Source organism: Dermacentor albipictus, chromosome 1 (assembly GCF_038994185.2).
Source record: "Dermacentor albipictus isolate Rhodes 1998 colony chromosome 1, USDA_Dalb.pri_finalv2, whole genome shotgun sequence".
Classification (NCBI taxonomy): Eukaryota; Metazoa; Arthropoda; class Arachnida; order Ixodida; family Ixodidae; genus Dermacentor; species Dermacentor albipictus.
The window spans coordinates 141,695,383-141,719,669 of NC_091821.1; the positions used below are offsets into that span (position 1 = coordinate 141,695,383).

The 24,287-nt window shown below is 46.7% G+C and overlaps 1 protein-coding gene across 10 annotated transcripts in view; it reads left to right on the forward strand.

Annotated features, from left to right (window-relative positions):
• The window catches only part of Ac76E (adenylate cyclase type 2 Ac76E), an 884,870-nt gene that overhangs the window by 820,291 nt on the left and 40,292 nt on the right, over positions 1 to 24,287 (forward strand). For all 10 annotated transcript variants that reach the window (XM_070526675.1, XM_070526630.1, XM_065429478.1 and 7 more), the window contains 3 exons: positions 19,074 to 19,132; positions 19,686 to 19,850; positions 23,964 to 24,048. In XM_070526675.1, the coding sequence (XP_070382776.1) occupies positions 19,074 to 19,132; positions 19,686 to 19,850; positions 23,964 to 24,048 (309 nt within the window). The remainder of the gene's footprint in view (positions 1 to 19,073; positions 19,133 to 19,685; positions 19,851 to 23,963; positions 24,049 to 24,287) is intronic.

Consider the following 24,287-nt stretch of genomic DNA (forward strand, 5'->3'; position numbering starts at 1 on the left):
CCCCGTTATCACCAGTACGTCACTCTCTATTTCATGACCTTGGAACTCGATGTTTACTGAGGCCCACTGATTATGCATTGTCACTTTTCCATCGTACCCTTGCACCCGTAGTACTCTTCCACTATGCAGGTGACTTGAATCTACCAGCTTGGCATTTATTATAGACACAGAAGCACCGCTGTCAACCAAAGCCATCATATGTCTATTTCCCACTTTGACAGGAATGTGAAGTAAGCTAGAGCAAGTTAAATAAACAGTCTCAGTTGTGGTCATCGGGTCGGACTGATCACCCTTGTTTATTAGTTTTTTGTTGTCGGAGACTCTTGAGCGTCTGAAAGTATGGGGACAGGGTCGTTGTCGACGTTATTCACTCGACCTCTGGGAGCACGCCAACCCAAGCTCTCTGTACTGCCTGCAAGGCGGCTCGGTTCTCGCGGATTACGGCTTGACCAATCCGCGCCGGTCCGTCTGAAGCGACTGCTTGAGCCAGCGGTTATATTTTCGTCTGAAGTAGACGGTATGTCGTGAAGGCACTCCAAGAGCCCGTCTACAGTTTTAGGTGATCGTGCTTGCGCTAGCTTCAGGACTTCCGCGGGCAATCCGTGCATTATTAGAGCTACTATGGCAGAAGGAGGAAGCATAGGCTCGTCGAGTTTTTCAAAGAAATACTCGACGGGGGAGCCCTGCTTGAATTTGAAATTGAGCGCGGCGTCCCATCTTTGCACTGGGTTGCTTCGGAATGTCTTCAAGAATTTTTCCTTCCACTGGTGCCAAGAGTTGCCAACATCTTCAATAATGTGCAGATCGTACCACTTACGTGCAACACCTCTTAAATAACTACGCATGTTGGTAATTTTGTCCTCATTAGAGTGCCATTTGTTCTTCCCAGCGGCATATTCATAGAATTCAAGCCAACTTTCTGGGCTTGAAGACTTGCCGTCGAAAGCATCGGGTTCGACAAATTTAGTCGCCGGCTTCTCAGCGTTTGGAGAGCTTATAAGGGACGTCACCAGTTGGTTTTGTTGCGCCATCTGTTCTTGTTGTAGCTGAAGAGCTTTCAAAACGAGGCTCACCTCTTCTGTCGAAGACCGTGATGCAGAGTCCTTTCGACGCATGGGTTCAAGAACTAATTCGTCGAAGATCGCCAGACGCAAGTTCACTTTCACCGCACCCTTCCGACGTAGTTCAGCAATGTCTATGGAAGCCTTCTCTAAAACCAGGTTCACGAGGTCTGCCGAGTTGAGTTCGCGAGGTAGTTCCACCGCTGGTTCGTCTTGAGCTTGGTATCTCGAAAAGATTATCTTCTCTGCGGAGGTCTCCTCGAGGAAAAATGTCACCCACATGTTGGAGTCAGTTGTCGGCTGCGCCAAAATATTGTAGCGTTCCTAGTTAAAGGACACAGTAGACTTAAAGCATTGCTGTGGAACTGGCGTCCATCTCGTCTACATTTATTTCTCACTTCTCCCTTCTCTTCCTCAGTCCCCCCGGTTCCCCCGCTTCTTCATCTTCTATTCGAAGGCTCATACCGCTTCAATATATATATATATATATATATATATATATATATATATATATATATATATATATATATATATATATATATATATATATATATAATTATTTCAATTTAGAATGCTTTAAAATTTTTTCATGGCATTATTCACTCATCTTGTGGCCTCTCCAGTAATGAATATATCACCTTTGCAAAAATCTCTTCTAGTCGGAGACATCACGCGCTTAACATCACACCATTTTTTGCTTTAAAGTATAGCTTTTTCCCTAAAACAATTGAAATATGTGTAAATGTGTAACAGTATGTGTAAATACACACACACACACACACACACACACACACACACACACACACACACATATATATATATATATATATATATATATATATATATATATATATATATATATATATATATATATATACATATATACACACACAGATGAAATGCTAAACTGTCTGTGCAGTGATGTTTTGGCTGACACTAAACTACCAGCGGCATTCAAAGTTACTTCGAAGTCTTCCATTATGGTGGCGGCTATCAGTTAGCAAGCTTACCAAGATATAGCAGTTCAGGATCTCCCCTCTCCCTTGCTTGCATTTCTAACTTTTTCACTTTTCGCTCATCGGCCGTATAAATACAGCTAGAGCCACCAATGACGAGTCACATGTAGTAAATATACCGCCAAAATCGCCCCCTTTCTTTTATTTTTTTCCAGGAGTTACCATTTTGTGCCTATGTGTTTGACATTACTACATCAAAGCAATAAGCCGAGTACCAAAGTGTACGAACTTGCGCCCAATTTTCATGCTTCCAATAGATTTCGCCCGTGACCAATAATGTCTTCTTGCTCCCTTCACCAATTCCTAGTTCGCATGTTAAAGTTAGTCTATACTTCTCGTAAGGAACTCATCCCGGCGATGTGAATTAGGTGGACATGGCAGCTCTCTTCACGAACTAAAGTGAAAGCAAACTACGAGGGACGTTCCGAAAGTAAGTTTTGTCATTTTTTTTAAAGAGAAGATGGTACACCAGGAGCAACAAACAGTCGCCATAAGAATCCACGCCCGTTGCTGGTTCAACGACGGAAGGAGCGTCAGCGGAGGAGGAATGACGCATGCGCAGAGCGCCGAAGAAGAGAGAGTAGCAGCAGACCGGCGTGCCCGAGGTTATTCCGAGTACAAATCACGATGGCAGACAGACGTGTTGTGACAACGTGGTCTCCAACGGAAGTGCGAGCTGTTATCCGGTATGAATGGGCACGTGGGACTAGTGTGTCCGTCATCCACGAACGCCTACAGATCGTGTATGGTGTAGAGGTTATGTCTCAGGCCTTGCATCGCAGGACACCGAGCTTTACCAGTGTTTTTTTTTTTCAAACTGACTGCACGCTACGGCAAATGTCTGAATTCTGGTTGCGACTGTGTGGAAAAATTGTGCAAAGTGTATAGTTTCTGATGCGATGGCGTATTTTTCTTTTTGGCAATAACGTTTCCATGTGAAAATAAATGACTAAACTTACTTTCGGAACGTCTGTCGTAGGAGCTCGGTGCGCCCTTGCAAGTGTTTCGCTTGCAAGTGTTTCTCAAATAGAGAGTCACATGAACGCGCAGCACATATAACAGAGGGTATGGGAAGAAGAGAGAAGCCAATTTTTTACCGAAACGTAGGGGCAAGAGCGCACGCCGGAATGACAAATAGCATCGTTTAAGCGCTGGCAGGCTCATAAGTTAGGCTCAGAAAAGACGTTCGAAGTGTTTTCTACTCGGAAGAAAAGCAACGAACAGCCTAAAACAGTGAGCTTTCCGGTTTCTATATATTTGCTTTGTGTAAACCTACGATCTACATCCTCATGACATAAATATGCGTTGTGCGTAAATATTCTAGATATTTTAAGTGCGAGAAACAAAAGTCTACATAACTACTCATAAGCCTACTCTTAATGTTATTTTGTATCGTGCTTTCTTTTTTTCTAGTGATTTATCAGCAGGCCATTCCACGCACTAGTGAGCGGCCACCCTCATGTTATTTCCAGCCAATAGCTTCCCAGCAGCAAAGCCTGGACGTTAAAAGGAAACCCTATGTCCAAAATTGTTCTTATGCTTGCCAGTAAACTCAAGATAAAGCAGCTGCGCTATCTGGCACAATGAAACTGTCCGACTAGAATCTCAGTGTGAAAGACTTCGGGAAGCTGTGTATGTGGTCTTGACGGTGAAACGCATTTTATTTGACGTTTGCCTTCGTAGGTGTGCGCGCCATTCGTGTGTCATGACAGCGTTGTCGTGCTGGGAACGCATATTTTGTTCTTTCTTCAGTCATATAGGGTAAATTTAACTATTCTGGGGTTTATGTGCCAAAACAAAGATATTATTACAAGGCACGCAGTCGACTGGGGGGGGGGGGGTAGCACCGGGCTAATTTTGACCTTTTGGAGCTCTTGAACGTGCACCCAACGCACGGTACACGAGCGTTCTGGAGCGCAGCGCTTAGGCGCCCATTCCTGCGGCCAGAATCGGCGTCCCTCGTAACCGATCGAACGAGCACAGGGAAGGATGAAAGAGCGGACGCGGATCGCAGCAGGGGATGAAAGACGGCGATAGCAAGGAGAGCGCGAGAAGGAGGGTGCAGCGAAACCATGAGGCGGAACGCGGAGGAGGAGGGTATGACGAAAGCATAAGAAGAAAAGCGCTGTGTCGCGCAAGACGGGCACTGCGGAGACGATGGCTATGAGATGGCGCCAGATTAGCGAGCGTCGTCTGTTCGCCGATGACGCCACTGATACCGTATATAGAGGTCTGTATGCGGCGGCTGCTTGAATCGCGCCCACGCGTCACCCACGCGCTGCCTCTCGCGATCTCCTGATTGGCTAGGCATTCGCGTCACACTTCGCTCTGTTTGCGATGTGCCGCACGATACCGATTGTCCGCACCAGCCAATTTATCGGGAAATGAAAACATGGGTAGAGCTGCGCTGAAGTTCCGCATCAGGCAGCATCATAATATTCAGTGAATTTTTTTCGCTCTATCCCCATCGTATTGTGGCCACCGTGGCTGGGCCCGAGCTCAGCAGCACAACGGCACAGCTACTGGGCTACCGCGCGGCGACATTTAGTGCGAAAGCATTTCCTGCCTCGTGTCCCATGAGGCAAAAAAAAATCGCTGCGGCTTAGCTCAGCTTAACCTGCATATGCAAAGCGAAAGCTTGGTTTTCGCCCTTCCTCAGTCGGCTCCCTCTTCCTCACTCTACGACGCTATCTTCGCGCGATCGGCATTCCAGACCCTCTCCAATGAAGCAGCTTGCCGGGCGATATCCACGGGGCGTTCATACGCCGCTTGGCCACGACAGCTCAAAGCGTCCAGCTCCCGCGCAACGCTCAGAGAAGACGGCCCGGCCTCGCTCTGCTCGCACTGACCTCGCCAAGCTCGCACTGACTAGGCGAGCGCGGCGCTCCTCTTAGCCAGGCGCGCATCGAGCCGCGTAGTCAGGTGGTGACCCAGCTGCAGAGAGCGCATGTGCCATGCCGCCGGCGGCGGCGGCTAGCGCACACGGCGGCGGAGCTCGGCGCGAGGAGTCACGTGATGCGCTGCCAAGGCTACGGCGCAGCTGCGGTCAAATGGAAGTCAAATTGCAGGCGACGGCAAAGCGGCTCTACTAGGTTAGGAAAGCTTTCGCTTAAAAATCCGGCGTGATCAAGCGAAGTTGGGAAAATATGGCCGACGGCGCAAAGAGTAAACACATGTCAAAAATTGCTCGGATAGACGTCAAATTACTGAGGGAGGTTCCTGTAACCAAAGTGATGTAATGGTTTTGAAAAGAACCTTTGGTGCATTTGGGTTGGAATCGAGCCCCGACCTGCGGGGTGCGAGACGAGCACGCTTCCCCGACGCCACGGCTCACTAAAGGTGTCCCTAGTGCGTGCGTCATTGCACACATGACGTCGCATCCATCTAGCTACGACGTTATAGTAAGGTGACTTCAGGTGAAGTAAAGTGAATTAAGGTGAAATAAACTACATTAAGGTGAATTAACGTGAATCAAGCTTCATTCAAGTGCCACTGGAATGCAAAGTTTATTGAGGTGGTAAGGTTGGTACAAATTAGAGCAAGGTTGATTGAGATAGAGTTGTGAAGGACATATGACGATGTATGACGTAAGGTGTCATGGACGTAACCAATTAATGAGATAAGTCAAAATGCTTTCGCATTCAAATCACGTAAGGATACTCAAGTGACTGTCAATTTTTTTCTTAAAGTTGTTTGGTTCGGTATTTGCAAAAAGAAAAGGAAAGAAAAATTTAGAGTTGGAGAGCATTTTGATGTTGGCAACGGCAAAATCTGTGCGCGGCCTGTACAGGCAATATCATTGTTTAGGGTATAGCTGCCAACACTGTGTAACACAAAAGCACGCGCCGCGCTACTTCTGGAGATGACCACTACCACCTCAGCGAACTCAAGTAAGCGGCTGTTTTCGTGAGCATACTTTTGTCCTTTTCTGCAGCCGCAAATATAGGGTGTTTCTTGTTGTTGTTGTTGTTCTTTTTTTTTCGTTGCAACAAATTTCTTAAAATTGCCTGTGGCTAATAGAACAATTCTAACGCGAGCTTAACTACTAGATCAGGCCTCGCAGTACTTCTACGAGAAATCAAAATGCTTAATTAAAGAACTAACACAATTGCACGAGTTAAATGTTAACTAATTACTTTACGGCACATATTTCTATCTACGAATTGTAGACGGTGGGTTCACAAGCCATAACCAGCTTGCGAACTCACCGGCTACAATTTGTCGATTCAAGTATGTTTGAGGACTGTGGTAATAAATAATTTGTGCACTGAAATATAGCGCGCATTAACAGAAATAAGCAGAGGCTCGCTTTCGCATATCACGCTCCGAATGAAAACTGAACTGATTTCGCAAATCTTTTCGTTGTTAAGTGATCTTTTTCGTTGGTCGGCCGTCTTCGCTAATAATATATCCAGAATCAGGATTGGCTGTAATTTTCTCTTACGAGCAATTTTATCACAAACGCTTTTCTTGTGAATGTGAGCGCTATTCGTGATTTTTTTCTACACCTAAGGTATTTTAGCTGCTTTGCGGGACCATTACCGTTATCACCAAAGCTTTTCGCACGATAGCTGGTTCTCCGGACACCTGTCAGGCGCATGCGCCATGTGGGTTAGCTAGCACGCGCAAAACCAACAGGTGGTCGCGATGGTAACGGTAAGCGTTATACAATTTGGCTATGGCGAAGTCAGCCTATCGATTCTCCCACACGTGCCGCCTTATCGAAAGCCTCCACGTGGAGAAACAAGAGTAAAACAAATACAGAGCTGGCGCGCTACGCGTTTCGAAGAACTCGCGCTTTTGTGGGATGGGTCGTGCTTCGTCCAGTTTAGACGTTTTTCTCTTTTTACGTTTACGAAACAAGTGCCCTGTTTTAGTCATGTTCCTCCACGAAATGTGACGCTTAATAGGTCGAGAAAGACAACAACGCCTTGGACGTAGCAACACTGAAACCCCAAGAAAACGTTTCTGACGCTCCACACACACAACATGCAGCCCCTGACGCGGATGTCACACTCTGTTATAGAGAGAACGATCCCTCAAAAACTGCTTCGACGGCGTGAGCATAAGGTATTCCTTCCTGTGCGATGCAGACTTGCCACTCAGTATTTCAGTTCCGATACTTGCGAAATCGTACTCAACCTTTCCTTGATCAGCTCAAGTTCGATACCTCCTGCATGCTGGCAGTGGGTCATTGACAGGCTGCCCAGGGGTCGTTGGCAGTCGGGCAGCCGACGAGAGCGCGGCGGCAAGGTGGCTTGCCCTGCTTATCTCTTTCCTTCGGACAGGTGTTCTGCTGCGGAGCCGTCGGGTCTCAAGGGGGCAGCGGCCGCAGCTCACGTCCGTAATTTCCGTCGCCGCGTCTCCCCCTTTGCGAGTCTCGACGGCGCGAGAGCCGCTGTATCTGTGCGTACGCTCAGCGGGGACCTGGGGGCGCGTAGGAAATAGCAGTGACACGGTCCATCTGCGAGGAGGACGCCGAGAGAATGTCCGCGCCAGAATCAAGAGATTCCTCATTTCCGCCTCTCGCGGGAAATACGAGGCGTGAGCTGCTCTCCCGAAAAAACTCGGGCCACCGAGCTCCGGAAAGAGAAAGCGTTCGCGCCTTTCCGCGCCTTGTTCCACCCTCACCCCAGTGTACTCCGACACAGTGCCTTTCCTGTGTTTGCTTTTTCTTTCTTTTGTTGTTGTTGCTTTTGCCGAACCTTTGCCTCTCTTTCATTCTTTTTCTCCACGCGGGTCCCACACGTGTCTATGGCCCGAAACCGGCTGGCGGAAGCCGAGCTCTTTCTTTCCGGTCTCGTTTGTTCGGTCGGCTAAGCTTGACAGGCGTCAGTCCTGCCTGGAAATTTCCCGCTTGGTTTGCGCAATTCCCTTCGGTCGCCTCCCGCAGAACAGCATGCTTTAGAGAAGAAACTCCGTCGCCAGGCGGATTACTCTCTCTGCTAGCACTATGGAAGGCAGCTGCCTTTATTATACAGCCCCCTACCTTCTGCTTCGTTTCTTTGGCCATAGTAATATAACGCAATTAGCTCATTGCTAAGTTTATTCGTGGGCTTACCTATCATCCCAGCTGGGTTTAACTAGGAAAATTATAAGTTTCAGCAACTGACGTAATCGTTCTGAGGGAACCCGCAAGGTGGAGAGAAGTAATTAATTAAAGGACAGTGAGACATCCACCCAATTATAGCAATTGCTACAAAGGAAACACATAGGAGTTCCTCGAACGAAAAGCCTCGCACTTGAACAAAAATTTGTCCTGGTCCGGGACTCGAACGCGGGACCACCGCCTTTCCGGGGCAGCCGCGCTACCATCTGAGCTAACCAGGCGGCTAGTAGGTGGCAGGGCGAAGTCGAATTTAAACGTAAAGCTCATTTAATATTATTGATGTAAAACTGATTAGGTGCACACAGTATAAAGCCTGAATGGTACATACAAACGTGACGCAAGCCATAAATCGCGCGTTTTCCACACCAGAAATTCTTGCTATGTGCGAAAGAACTAGGGAGACACCATGCGCGCTTACTAGAATGGCTTACTAGAATGGGCATTTTCTCACAGAGACAGGCTGACTGCCTCGCAAATGTCTAAACGCGCGCGAGTTACAGGAGGTTTCTTTTAAGTGCATTTTAAGGTTTCTTTTAAGCTTCGTATTCGTCAGCTAAGCGATTGTAAGTGAAGTTTGTATGTCTGGCATTTCGGGGGCGGGGGGGGGGGGGGGGGGGGCGCACACAGACCGGTTTCTTTATCTACTGTTATTCGTACGCAACGTTTACGGCGGTCGCGCAATGTACATATAACAGCGTAAATCACTTTATACAGCAAGCCAAGCAAACGAAATGCTTGCAGGAAAAAAATAATAATGATTTAAATATATTTAATATTTTACTTAGCTATAATATAAACGAATGAAAGCATTTAGCGGGTTTAGTAGCATATGGGCAAAAGTAATCTGGAGTCAGTGCAACCATGACCACCAATCATTTAAATATGCAGGTGGATCGCAAATAAGCACATGTTGCGATCTGATTCTTTCCGCGAAGAAGCATAAAACTTAAAATGCAATCGAAATGTGAAGATACACCACGTGCTCTAGGTGTAAAAGTCATTCAGCAAAGGGTACCACGCCTCTTCTAATCGCTTGAGCCTTTTAATTCAGTGGAATGGTGATTGTTATTTTTGTTTTTTTGGCAGCTATCGTCATTGCGGGCTGTGGCACTAAGTCCGAGGCCATGGGCAATAATTTGGGCGTCTTATCTTTCGCACTCTTCCTTGCATTTTCCTCGTTCTTGTTTTAGTTCGCCTCCCACAATAAGATTATTTTGACCATCTTCATCATTGCGTCATCATTGTGGTGGTCAATAGTAAATAACACTTATTTACTATCGCTGTCTGGTGGTGCCCAAGCTTGCAAAATTGGCATGCGATGTTGCAGCGAACATGTTTCACGCCATGCATATTTCTTGCGTCCACTGTCCACGTACGGGCTGCTGCGAAATCTGACAGCGTCCGCTTGCGATCTGCACCTGCATCTTGTAGCCTGAACTCGAAGAGTCCTGCAGCCAGGAAACATTTCAAAGACAATATCTTTCTTAGCGGATTGCCACCACTTTCTAAAGACAATGTATTTTTTACCGAGTTACCACCACTTTTCGAACCGGGTATGTTTCTAGCCTTGTTCATGGGCCGATTCAGAAGTTGGCGCTGTAAAAAATCTGGGCCGATAGGCGCTACTAGGTACGTGAGTATGTGCCTCCGGGGCCCACTGATAACCGTTATGTCATATATATATATATATATATATATATATATATATATATATATATATATATATATATATATATATATATATATATATATATTTCCGCGCGCGCGTGCGTGCGGAAAGCATACGGTAAATTACTTGTTTATTTAATTGAAATGTAGAAATTATAGATCAGTGAAAGTGGACAAGTACGCAACTGGCTGAAGGTGGGATACCCATGTCTTCGCATTACGCGTGCTATGCTCTTACCGAATGAGTAACAGCGGCGCAGTCTTTCCGTCGACTTTCTTGGGTATGTATGCTAGAGTTAACCCTGGAAGCGCCAACGCGCTGGTTAACATTCCCAGGGCTAGCTCTAGTTCTCTTTTTCGAGCTACTTAATGATGGCTCAGGTCTGTAATAAGCACCAACTAGCCCAACTGTCTTCTCTAATTGTACTCTCTCTCACTATCAGATTGTAGTTTTGGCACCTGAAACCCCAGAAATTATTTAAAATGAATTAACACGTCACTATACGTCAAAATGAGGTCCGGTCTCGCATATTGTGCATTTAAAATTTGAAGCAGTCCGACGCCCCTTCTACTCCCCTCACGCGAGGGGTGACGCGATAGAGTGCCGTGCGCAGTGACTCCCCTACATTCTCAACCCCAACTCGCTCAGGAGCACATATAATTAGAGAGTTTGACATTAGAGGACTCAAGCGGCTTGCGTACGCGAGAATCAGGGGCCACGCTACTGCGCATGTGCAGGCCCAGACGTGAGGGTGTGCTCATGCGCAGTACTGTGGCGCCTAGTTCTTGCGTACGCAAGCCACTTGAGCCCCCTAATATCAAGCTCTCTATTGCCTTTGAACGACTTCAACTGGAAGTTTAATCGCCCTCTAATTTCTATTTCTTTTTTTCTTCTTCTTTTTATTTCTTTTTTTGCAACACGTACGCTAAGCAGGTTACTTGCGTTGAAGTTCCGATTGACTGCTGTTGATTTCCGCTGCGTTCTGATCGATTTTCTGTAGGTTGTTTCGGGCCCCCCTCCGAAACCCCTGAAACCAAAACCACAAATTTTATCAACATAATGAAATCTTCAACATAATCATATAATGGAGGAAGTCCTGAACACAAAGGTAATCGAACCTCCATCCAAAAATATGCCGACAGGACAAACTAGAAATCGTATTACGTAAAGTATTATTTTCCACCGATTCATTTCTCATCGTCCGCTCCTCTCAGTGGCCCATTTCGGCGGCAGCGGCAGCGCGGGCTCGTGCGAGCAAATTACGAAGGCCAAAAAGAATAGGAAATGATAAGAATCATTAGATAAATACAATAACACGCTCCTATATACGGCAGTTAAAACGAATAATGGTTGAAATGTATTTAAATTAAGCGCTGCAATACTATAAGTAACGGGTATTGAGTGAAACGAGCATTGGGCATAGTAGAACATGGAGCGCATCCTTATGAGACTGCGCAATATACCAGGTTTCTTTGTTATTTTTTTCTCTTCTTCCTTTTTTTTTTTGCAGACCATGTACAATCTTTCAAATTGCCTGCGGCAAGTAGCATAATTCTACTCCTTGAGCTGGATTTCGCGAAGAGGCGGACATTACTCGCACGAGAAATCGCAATGCATAATCGACATATTAATGACATTTCACGAATTAAGTTGCTAACTCAATTCGACTTCTCTATTTAAATTACTTAACAAACAGCTCGCGCGTCAATTAATGGACTTTAGGTTGCTCACAAATACCAAAAGCCCATAATCGCAACTTTCTATTACCTAAATGCAATACGAACTATGGCAAAATGACTTCCTCCTTCTCGGCGATTAAATTGTGGAATGACTTACCCCATGCTCTAGATCATCAACATCTTTGCATGCACTCAAATATGAACTTAAAAATTTCATTTTGTATAACTAGTCGTCCTGATTAATTTACTTTGTATATAAAGTACGTACTTCATTTGTTAAATATGTTTATACAATTTAAATTGGTAATCTGCGAATTTTTTTATTTTACATGTATGACTGCTTGTGTAAAAATCGAATGTATTCCTTTTCACTACTTCGTTCAATTTTTATTTACTTGTACATTGCGTAATTTTACGCTGATGCATTGATTAATCATTTTGTACCAATCTTGTTGTTAACGGAGGGTCCCCCTTGGCTTGGGGACTCTCACCTGTATACTACTAACAACCAGCTATGTATCTTGAATGAACAATAAACTGAAACTAATTACTTGATGGCACATATTGTAATCTACCAATTATAGCCGGTGAGTTTGCAAGGTTTATCCACTCGGAGCCAATTACGAGTATGGCACCAGTTTGGAGATGAGCGCCGTCAAACTTTCGATGAAAATGCATGGTTGTGCCACTTATTTTTTTTTTACAGAGCGCCGTTTTATGTATTCAAGCACAATATATCCGAGGACACCTAAGCATTTATTATTAGTTATGAACGCCAAAGTATTAATGTTCGATTGAATGTCTCCGAGCGGTCCTACGACTTATGAACTCCTCGCGCTCATGCGAGCGCGTTGAGACGCTTGGTCAACACCTCCAGGATAGCACGAGGCCAGTGCACGTAGATCCGTGACGTCATGCTTTCTTGCCCGACTGCCACAGAATCTAATGGGGACGCTCCCGAGTAAACCGAGGTGATGTTTACTTCACCGATTTCGTCCCGCCGGGGTTGGCAATGGAAATTATGCTCCAAGTAGCATGATGTCATAAAGTAGAGTGCACAGGCCTGCTCTCCAGGAGGCGCTGGTTTAGCCCAGGGGAAAAGACACTCGGCCTCTGAGCGTGGGGTTGTAAGTTCGAAACTCACTATCGCCAACGTTCTTTTTTTCGAATGTATTGTGTTTTTTGTATACATTGATTTCTTCGTAGCGATTACTAAGGCGAAGTTAGGACGCAGGCGATAGCTTGCGTGGACAAGGAGCTCGCGGATAACACAGGCCTCTGAGAGCGAGAGTGACGTGGCGTCGCGGCGAACACGTGCTGGCGCGGCAGCAGGTGGCCCCTTTCGCCCGCTCTGCTCCGTCGAGGCGCGCACGTGACCTGGCGTCGCAGCCAATGGGAATTTAGGTGCCGTTTTGCTGCTACAGACGCCGGTCTTTTCGCTCAATGAACCATTTGATGCTTTCGTATGAAAAACAACTGGAACGTAAATGTATTTCATCACATGCTTTATGAATGAATATTCGTAAAGCAATATTTGAATGAATGAAAATTCAGTGAATTCACCAAGTGAATTCACCTTGTGAACTCATCGGCTACACTTAGTGAATTGCGATATGTGCCGTAAAGTAATTAGTTAGAAACCTAATTTGCAAAATTTTGTTAATTTCTTGATAAGGCATTTTTGATTTCTCTGTGCAAGTAATGTCCTCCTCTTCGAGTAATCCAGCTAAATGACTAGAATCGTGCGATATGCCGCAGGCATTTTTTTTTTTCAATTCTAATTCTTAATTTTTAAATATAGGAACAAGATAACGCAAGAAAACTCACCAGGTATAATAAATTAAATGCGCTACAATACTGAGGCAGTGTATATAGTAAAAAGTATTTACTTCCAGTTCTATATTAATATTTCATTCATTTCTTATCATTCGTCGCGACAAGCGATCGAACTCGGCGTTGGCGAAGACGTGGTTTCGTACTCGCTAAAGACGAAGGGCTAAAATAATGTTAGATACAAAGAGTCGTTGCCAAATACAGCCGCAGAATAATAATTCTTAAAACAGTCATACCCTGTAGGTGGACTTAGAAGATAAAATACGAAAATTTTACGCCTAATGCACTGAAAATTTACCATAGAAAGTGGAGAACATAATGATTACGTGCTTAATATTGTGGTTCAGCGGTATTGCTTAATACCGCTGAACCGCAAATATTACCGCGAGGCATTCTTGTTCCGTCACAGTGTAATTCTGCTCGGGCCGACTTAATGAGCGGCTTGCATATGCGATCACGTGTTCGCGGTCACCGTAGCGTTGAACTAGGACGGCACCAATACCTATGCCACTGGCATCCGTATGGAGTTCTGTTGGAGCTGAAGGACTGAAGTGTTGAAGAACCGGTCGTGACGTCAGCAGGAACTTCAACTGACGAAAAGAAGAGTCGCACTCCGGAGTCCACTCAAAGGGGGTGTCCTTTCGTAGCAGGCATGTCAGCGGATACGCAACGTCGGCGAATTTAGGAATAAATCGGCGGAAATAGGAACAAAGCCCCAGAAAACTACGGAGCTCCTTGACACAGCGCGGTGCACTGAACGCTTCAACGGCTGCTGTTTTCTGGGGATCAGGGCGGATGCCATCCTTGTCGACGAGGTGCCCAAGCACAAGGGTTTGGCGGTCTCCGAAGTGGCATTTCTTAGAGTTTAAAACTAGACCAGCGTTTCTGATGCAGTTCAGGACAATATCTAGACGCGAGTTGTGTTCGCTGAAGGTGCGGCCAAAGATGACGACGTCGTCGAGGTAGCACATGCAGATGTTCCATTTCAAGCCACGCAATACAGTGTCCATAAATCTCTCGAAAGTTGCCGGAGCGTTGCACAATCCAAATGGCATCACATTAAATTCGAAGAGCCCGTCAGGGGTTACAAAGGCAGTCTTCTCCTTGTCGTCAGGATGCATTGGAATTTGCCAATAGCCGGATCGTAAATCTACTGAGGAAAAGTAAGAGGCGGAATGAAGGCAGTCTATTGCGTCATCAATACGTGGGAGTGGGTACACGTCCTTTTTTGTTACAGCATTCAAACGGCGATAGTCGACGCAAAATCTCCAAGATCCATCTTTTTTTTTAACAAGAATCACTGGAGCTGCCCACGGACTTGCTGACTCTTGTACGACTCCCTTTTTCATCATTTCGTGCACTTGTTCGTTGATAATCTGGCGCTCCGATGGTGAAACACGATATGGCTTTTGTCTAATCGGATTTGCCGAACCCGTGTTGATTGTATGGCGCGTTCGAGACGCAGGGATTGCAGGTATATTGTCCTTCTGCGCAAAGTCGAATACCGAAAGGTGCTTCGAAAGCACACCCACTAACGTTCGGCGTTCACTCGTGCTGAGCGATTTATTTACCATCGACAAAAGGGCCGTTTCCGAACTGTGGCCATCGGGTTCTTCCGGCACATCTGTAAGTTCAGCCACTGATAAGGACGCGTGTTCTCTGGCGAAGGCTAATTTCATGCCATCTGATAGTATAACGGGCTCCTTAGAACAGTTTACGGTCCATAAGCCAGTGCGTCCGCCTTTGATCGACACCACACAATGTGGCACCAACACATTCTTCTTCATACAGTTAAAGTGCATCGGTTCTACGGTAGCTTCGAAGCAGTCGGAATCGGCGCCGCAACAGACAACGGGAACGCAAACGGTAGATGATGCAGGTATGACCGTATCACCACAAACACACAGTGCAGTTTCGCGATCTACAGGGTTCTCCAGGAGTCCTGATGGAATCCTACCACTTAAGAATACTTTTCCTGTGCGGCAGTCGACAGTAGCACCACACTCCCGCAAGAAGTCCATGCCGAGAATAACATCATGAGTCGACCGAGGAATAATTACAAACTCTGTCGTAATAACATGGCCTCCCAAAAATACGTCAGCACTACACACACCAATAGGTCGCAACGGCTCACCACTCACTCCACAGAATTTTGAATCTTCGTCCCATTTAAACAAAACCTTTCGCCCTAACACGTGTTTAAAAGAGACACTCATGACCGAAATTGTTGCGCCTGTGTCCACCAGAGCCATCACAGGGACATTATCTACAAGCACGCGCACTTTGTTTTTCAGCATCAACACAGGAGGTATTTCTGTCAGTAGCACGTCTCCAGCGACCTCACCTCCATCGGCCGCGCTAGCTAGTTTTCCGGTGACGAAGGGGACGCGGTGCGACGCAGCGGTGAGGGAGAACGGGGAGCACGACGTTGCGGTGGGGGTGTCAAACTTCTGTCAGATGCTGGGGAGCGATTCCGGGAGCTGTTCGGCCAATACTCATCGCCAGACGATACGTGTGCTGGCCACGGGGCACCGTGTGGCCGTTCGGAGGGCCGAGAAAACTCTGACGGCTGGCCATACCACGTGGTCATACGCTGGTTGCAAAACCGCGATATATGACCCGGGACGCCACAGGAATAACACACCGGGAGAGGTCGAAACTTTGGTCGTTCGTCGATGAAGCGGACATTACCATTTTCCCGCGTGTAGTGGGTTGGTTCGTGGCGTGTGTCACGAGGATACATCGGGCGTCGAGAAGGCGTGCGCTGAGTGCGTTGGTCATAGCGCGGAGTCGGCGGGCGTGTTGTCATCCTCGACTGTGGGGCTGCGCTGTACTCCACGGCCGCTGCGGTAACCATCGGTTGCCAAGGGGCCGAATGTTGCGCCGTCATAGCCTCTCGCGATGTGTACACGCCATGGTGGTCAACAGTCGAATGCAACAACCCTTCGCGGCGGGAAAGTTCCTCGCGGACAATCTGTCGGATGGTCGAAGGAAGGTCGAGGCAAGGACTCGTGTCCACACTGGCAACCGTCGTAACGTTTGCCAACCGACCAAACTTTGGCGCAATCCGACGCATCTTGAGCGTTTCAAAAGTTCTGCAGTGCCGAATGACGTCGGACACAGAACTGAGGCTCTCCTTTCCAATTAGAAAATTGTAGACATCCTCAGCCACTCCTTTCAGCAAATGTCCAACTTTATCTTCTTCCGACATGCGAGCATTGACCACCTTGCACAGCTTTAACACTTCTTCGATGTATGTTGTGCATGTCTCACCTGGTAGCTGCGCCCGTTGCGACAGTGTCTGCTCCGCACGCTTCTTTTTGGCGACTGAGTCCCCAAAACACGCCTTTAACTCGTCAACAAAATGTTCCCACGTCGTAAGCGCGTCCTCGTGGTTCTCATACCACACGAGGGCGGTATCGGTCAGGGAGAACACCACATTGGTGAGCTGAGCGGTTGGATCCCACCCGTTGGATTTGCTCACTCGTTTGTAGTGGACGAGCCACTCGTCGGCATCTTCCCCCGCTTTGCCTCCGAAGGTGGGTGGAACTCGGTAGTATGGCAGTGGACTGCTAGGCACTGCCCTCGGAGTGGCTCCTTCTTCTGGCATGTCGAAGATGGTCACGGCTGATGGCGGGAGGCCGGCAAGTCGACGGCTTCGACGAAGCTGCGGCAGTGATAGTTCCGTTGTTGTGAGCGGTACCCAGCACCTCCACCACTTTGTTGCGAGCGAAGGAGACCGTTTGTAACCCTTACGGATGAAGGGGACCGTTTCCTTTAAGTCGCGAAGGTGAGCGCAAGAGCGGTCAGCTGGTTTATCCACTGAGCGTCGTCCTCTTCTTCCTTCCTCCACCCGGGACCGCAAACACGTTCACTGGTCGTCGTTTTCTTCATGCGTAACAATATACGTAGTGTAAATAAAGCTAAGAAGAACGCCAATTCATAAGTTTTAGCTTTGTTTGAGGCAAGTTCGCTTAGAGACAAAAGCGTGGCGTCTCCGCTTTTGCTGTGTCCGCTGTAACATGAGACAACGCATAACGAATCGCTAAAATCCGCAGCCATATGCTAGCGACCCTCGCGACTTCTCTTCATAATTTCTTTGCCGTCGTTCAAACAGCGCGATTGGCTCAGATTTTGTCCTGTTTTTTCTGCGCACTTCAGCCTGGATTAAACATGGTTGTATTTTGCTGCCTGATTGCACAACTTTCCTTTATTAAACGTCATTCATAAGCGTAACTTAAATACGCTGCACGCGTTCTAAACAAGTTGACAACCATTTATACTCCACTACGCGCGTTTTTTTTTTTTTTTTTTGTCTAGGGCGGGGGGGGGGGGCGCGTTCAGGAAGAAAACCAGTTTTATTGCTTCATGCAGATGTTTCTGACGGTTGTGTTTTCAATAATGCTGCTCACACCTCCCAATTTCGTTGAGAAAAACTAATTTCTGAAGAAAGCGAGAGAATGAGCGCAAGCGCGAAGCTGTCGTGTCCTGTCAAATCTAATCACGCTTTTTTTTACCCCGAAGTTGGGCCTCCATGACTAGGTCCTTCGAGCGCAGATGTTTGCCGAGTGATGCAACCAGGCGACAAGGTTTGGCACCGAGCAGCGAGGACCTCGCGTTCTTATTATGCTCGCCTGTCAGGTGGCATCGGGGCTCGCGAACTCTTTAAGCAGCGGGGTTCTAGCAGTCTATAACAGGCTTCCTCGCCGAGTCTCTTTTTCCTTCTGCGTCTGGTTGTTATCAAATGCATCTCCGACCTATCTTTCTGTTTCGGTACACATACCACGCGTCGCGTGCATGCGTTGTTCAATACCCACGTACGGCGTACATTCTGCCTCTCTGCGTTTCGTATCACGCACAGTCAACAAACGCATTTTTCGACATTTGCGATCCGTAAATAGAGCAGAAGAGCTGCAGCCTTGAAACAGTTTCAAACGGTGTCGTCTCTGTCGTTTTTCAAGAACAAATATGGTGAATGGGTGCTTGTTTGTTTGCCTCGGCTTCGTGGTAATATGGCACACCTTAGGACAGCCGCGCTCTTATACGCTTCTGTAAGAAAAGGTGACATCCAGATGGTACGCCTAAATGACATCGGCAAATTGGATCCCTTGACGTGTTTCATGTCGTTGGATATCGCTCGCAAGAAAGCATAGAAGCATAATACCGCATTGCTGGTGCTAGTCAGGCTCGGAATATTAAAACTGCCATGATGAAGAGCTTCGTATTAGCAGAAAGTACGTAACGTTCCCGGTAATCAAAGATTGCAGGAATACTTCAAGGAAATACGAACGGTGAATGGGGACGCGTGCACAGTTATTTCCTTATGTTTAAGGATATATTTTGGAGTTTCGCATGCGCATAATGTTAAGGCGCCAGGTTCCATAAAGACAAATTCTGTTCACGAACGCTTTGAACAACCAGCGTAGATGCCTAGCTTTTAGAGCTCACAATCAGGCTCAGCAACCTGCGACCGGGGTTGCTGCTGTGCTGTTTCTGTTTAAGTGCTCAGCTAAAATATGTCATCACAATGGTTAGAGCGTTTATTTTGCTCAACTGAGTCATTTTTGTTACCTTAATCATTGCTGCATTAATCAGCTAGATAACGAATCTGTCAAACTTGGGATAATTTCGCAGCCTGCTTGAGGTATGCTACCCTCGTCGGCATTATGCACCTTACACCCACGTGCCGCTATTTTGCGTTTACAGAGCCTGGCTTTGATTGAGGCAAACCTCCTTCCCGATTCAGGAGTTCCATGGAACTTCAGGTAACCATCCTTTGAGTTATCCATCTCGTAAGCCAATAATCAGTGCAGCAAGCACAGTAGTAGAGCACGGGGTCGTTCACTTCTAGGGTAACACCTCATTTGTGTGCTTGATATTTCTTTTCCGCCTCTGAGCATAGTACGGGTGGCGTGGCCTTTGTCAAGCAGTTGAATCAGCCTTTAGCCTCTTCAGCCTTTAGATAATGTATGTCGAAATAAGAGAATATAAATAAATAAATAAATAAATAAATAAATAAATAAATAAATAAGTGAAATTTAATATTTTTTGTGTCCTATGCAATCCCTAATGTGGATCACTATTATTGAAAGATAAGTCGGCAGGATTCTATGCCACATATAGGCTGCTATGAGCGTTTGAATACTAATGAAGTGTTTCCCCTAACAGTGGACGACGCTGTACGACGCCGTAGAAGGAGAGTATGTAACGAGAGTGTAGAGAGTGGAAGGCCTGACACCAAGGATAAAGAACATGTTTCTAGCTAGCACACAACCTCCTTTGTGCTTGTCTCATCATTAACCGAGTGGCGAACCGCAGGCGCTGTTCTCCCGACGGTCTGAACCCTGTGTTGCTGCGCTTCGAAGATACAAACTTGGAGACCCAGTTCCAGAACCAGCCGGACCCACAATTCCCCCAGTGCGTCGTCGGCTCGGCGCTCCTCTTCACCGCCATCGTCATCGTGCAGCTTCTCACGCTCCAAGTGTAAGGCTACGCGCGTTCACAAACATCCTTTGCCGAGCCCGAAACGTCGCTCGCGACCACGAGCGAACGAGTGCGTATCTTTGTTCGTTGCCACTTCCGCTGTGTTGAGGCAGTCATTTTTCGATTTCGATCACCGTAGCACGCATATACTTGTCCTACAAGATTTTATTTTAGTACATTTACTTTCAGCTGTTCAGTATCAACAGAGAGTTTTAGTATAGCGTAAAACCCTTGCGTTAGCGTTAGCGTGCCACGCAACGCTAACGCAAAGAAAGACTGCACTGCGCGGCACAAGGTAGTGTTTTAGAATAGCGGAACGGAGAAAAGCGTTAACGTTAACGCAAACAAATACAGCGCCATCTAGATGTAAAGACACAAAGTACTGGAAAGCCAAATCCACACGAAATGTCGAGCTTATCCAATGCCGAATCCGCAAGTGTGTCCCTAAGTCAAGCTTATCGAAAGCCACAGTCGCTGCGTTAATTACGCATGTAGGTGTTTGGTTTGAGCGTTGTTTTGTCGAGAGTCGCGAAACATACCGATTAATCTTGGCATGCTGCGATCGAGTGTTCTGTGGGACCCATATTACGTGTCCTTTTTAAGTTGGGATGACATAGACACCCTCATGCTTCGGGAATGAGAGCGACCGCGCAGGTTCTACGTGTCCTCAAGATCCACTCAACGTCGAAGCTATACCGGAGGGGACGTTTCGCCGGCAATTTCTCTTCCAGAAAGCGGATTTCCCACTTCTTTCCAATTTTTTGCAACGGACGCCCACCTTGACGTCCATCCGAATGGGTTCAAGGCGAAAACCTCCTTCACGAGGTTCATATCGTCGTCGTTGGTAAAACGCACACGCATTGTGACCACAGCACCGACCACACTACTATGTTTTGCCGCGGAAAACATGACATGCATCGGTTCCACATGCGGCTTTACACCAAGCGAACGAGCGAAATACACTTGGCACCATCTCGAGGCGGATACAGCAAACACTTTTAGCAAACCCATAGAGTTGTTCTACTAACTCTATGAGCAAACCCTCTCGTTAAGCCTACTGCGCCGCTAATCGAGAACGTATATTGTAAACAACGCCCATTTGTCACCTGTGCACCGCTGCCGAAGCATCATCACACAAATCTAAGGCGAACACGAGCATTAGTGGGGAAGGATAGAGCCTAGCAGTGCAGTCAGACGGCTCGATAGATCCGAAGCGGGCTGCTCTCACTTCGACCGGCGCCGCCATCTTGCCGTACGTAAGGCTCCCCTTGCGTGCGTTAGCGTTCAACGCTAAATCCTGAAAATAGCGTACGTACGTAAGAGCTCCAGCAGCGTTTACGTATAGCGCATGCGCAGTGTGGTGCACGCAACGCTAACGCTAACGCTAACTCTTTGCGTTTGCTGCTTTACGCTATACTAAAACTCTCTAACATCGAACATAACCACGCTCTCAGTGGCAGGATTTCTGGTGATGCGTTGGAGAAAGCTAGCTGAAGCAATTCGTTTTTGTTTGTTTGCTTGTTTGTTTGTTTGTTTGTTATGACTACGTCTCTTTCTATGTTGACTTGCGCTTGCCCTCCTGACCCTGCCCGAACGGATCTGTTCTGCAGCTAAAACTCGATTTTACCTTCATCTCGGCAGCGCGCTCGCACATCCTCCCGCCACTTTCCCGAACGAGTGCAGGTTTTTTTTTTCCCGCGACTTTGGTGCCTTACAGACAAAGCACGCTTTACAGGAGTGAACAAACTGATGGCCTGGAAATTATTATTATTATTATTATTTGTTTTGCACACATATACACATATACACAGGTAACAGGAAAGGGAAAGCGAGGAGCAGGCTGGCAACTGCCACCGGAAAGGGCACAACGCCTGCCTACTCTTCTGAAGGGAGGCGACAGCAACACAGAAATGGAAAGTAGCCAAGAGTAATAATGCACGCTCTCTCGCAAAGCTTCGATGTCCAATCTCTCAGTACATTCACCAACAAGCGGCACTTGGGTAATAGGCACCTATGTGTCAAATTACCAGGTACGATTTTTTCAAATCTTTATTGCGAGAAAAAACATTCTTTCCGAACGTCAGGTAATCGTAGAATCACATGGAGGCAAACTAAACGAAAAGAACAGCGTCAATACTTCCTTTAAACGTGAATGTGTGAGCATTTATTTTTTGGCGTGCGAAGGTTTAGCCCTTAGGTGCGACACTGGTGCGTACAAAGAGCCGCAACAAGGGCCAGCATGTCGAGAAATAATTGGAGTATACTGCCAGTCCTGAATATTTAGGATCTCAAAAAAAAGGGCAACACAGATGTCTTTCTTTATGTAAGTAATAAAGGAATGTCTGTTACAAGCAGAGAAGCCCCTCCCCTTTTTCGCCGTCAAGCGCTCGAAACGTGTTTCTAATATCTTTCGAAAAAAAAAACTATTGCCCTAGCCAAGAGGACATTTCCCTTCGAATAACTCCCCTAATAACATTGCGAGTCCTGCCTTCTTCCCACAGCGCACTTTCATCCACGAATCTTGCGCATTAGAGCTTGAGTGTGCAGGTGCATTCCTTTCGTAGGGCGGATAATGGACAAGATTTGGCAAGTGTGAACGCGGAAAGTAAACATGGTGATATTTGATTTTCGTTTATGGACCGAGAATAAAAGGACGAGAGAGCAGTTCAGTACTTTATTCACTAATTGGCGCGGAGAATTGCTCCACTCAGGCCCACTGCGCTCCGAGAAATGAAGTTGTCAGATTTCCTTTTTTTTCTCCCCCCGCTCGCTGAAAAAACGCGGGCGCGTCAAATCCCATAGGAACATTCACTGTTTGCACTTTCGCTACGAAGCGCGACTTAGAGCGCTTGCCGTAGAGCTTCCTTTGTCTAGTCTCGGCTTTTATACCGTATCTTGCTGTAACGGTATTCGCGAGGAGGAAATAAAGCACTGGTTAGGTGAGGAAATGACGCTAGAAAATTCATCACGAATGCAGATTAATACAATACGTGGAGGGCTCGAAAAAAAGAATGATCTCGGTGCTATAAGAAATATCATTTCGCTAATTGTTGTATTGAAGCTCTAATGCTTTCAACGAAGTTACATTCAATGTTCAAGACATTTACGCTTACGTCGTATTTACATTCTTTTTTTTTCTTGTCAATTTAGAGGACACACGGCGCGAAAACGTTTCCATGTCTTAGCATCGCACTCTGAGTATTCTTCTCGACCTTATTATTATAACTTCGCAGCAACACGTCCGTTAAACGCATTTTTACGCGGTTCGAAATACGGCCTAAATTATAGCGAATGTGAGATAGCCAATCTAATGGCGCGCGAAAAAGGAGAAGAAAACTATCTGACAAGTTTGTCAGATTACATCTTAGGAAGTAAGCAGTTCAGTGCCACGCAATCAACATATGCCACTTTTGTCATTGTGCCACACTTAGCCCCACACTTATTAAATCCTGGCGCTTGTTTGCTGCAACTGCCGGCGTCCCTTACACATATGTTGTAGGTCTTGATAGAAAGTTAGTCAGAAGCATGGACAACTAAATTTTGTGAGTTAAAAATGCAGTATATAAAGCTTGAGACAAGCCGCTAAGCGAAAAACGTTTTTCGGCGCTACGGAGAGATGCTGAAAATGGAAAAGGAAGAAACCAAATGACTGCGTGGCCCGAATGTTTCGGTTGAGCTGCAAGCCAGCAGATAAACTGGTATACGCGTCCGGGAAATAGTCAGTGACAGCCGTCGTTTCTTTGTCTTCCTAACTGATTGAACTGTTTTCCGGTGGCGACCTAAGTCCCGTTATTTATTCTCACAGGAAAGCGATGTAAAATTGAAGCAAGAATAGAAAGCCCTTCTTCAGTAATAAAAAATAACAAAACAGCAAAGACGGCGCTCGCCTTAAGTCTGGCGGTGGAAATACAAGCTGGCAAGAGGGGAGTCATGTGAAGAAGAAAAGGTCGCTTGCAGTCCGAGGATCTACACATAATTAAGGCATCATTAGCGGTCTGTGCTGAAGCGAACGAGAACATGACGTACCAGTTGCGCGAAAGCGGTGTGCGCGTGTTTCAAAGTCGGCGAGTGAACGGGGCCACTGACTGACTCCCTGCTTCTCCCAAACCGCAGGCACTTGATGCTCCTGTGCGTGCTCGCCTCGGCCTCCATTGTCCTGGGTGTGCTCACCTTGGCCGCATGCACGCGCCAGTGTCAGGTAAGCACTTCTGAGCCTCTCATGCTGTAAGCCGTTTGTTTAGTTTCACGCTACTGCAATCTAATGAGCAAGTTTCTTGCTTTTGTTTCTGTTTCTTTTGTTTCGTTGGCCGCAAGCAAGCACTTTCTTGTTGCTCTCGCATAGTGCGATATGCTGGGTGAGTGACACTTATCAGTGTCTGATCTGCACTTTATATGTTACCTAAGATGTGACTATGTATTGCGGAATCAGGCGCTATT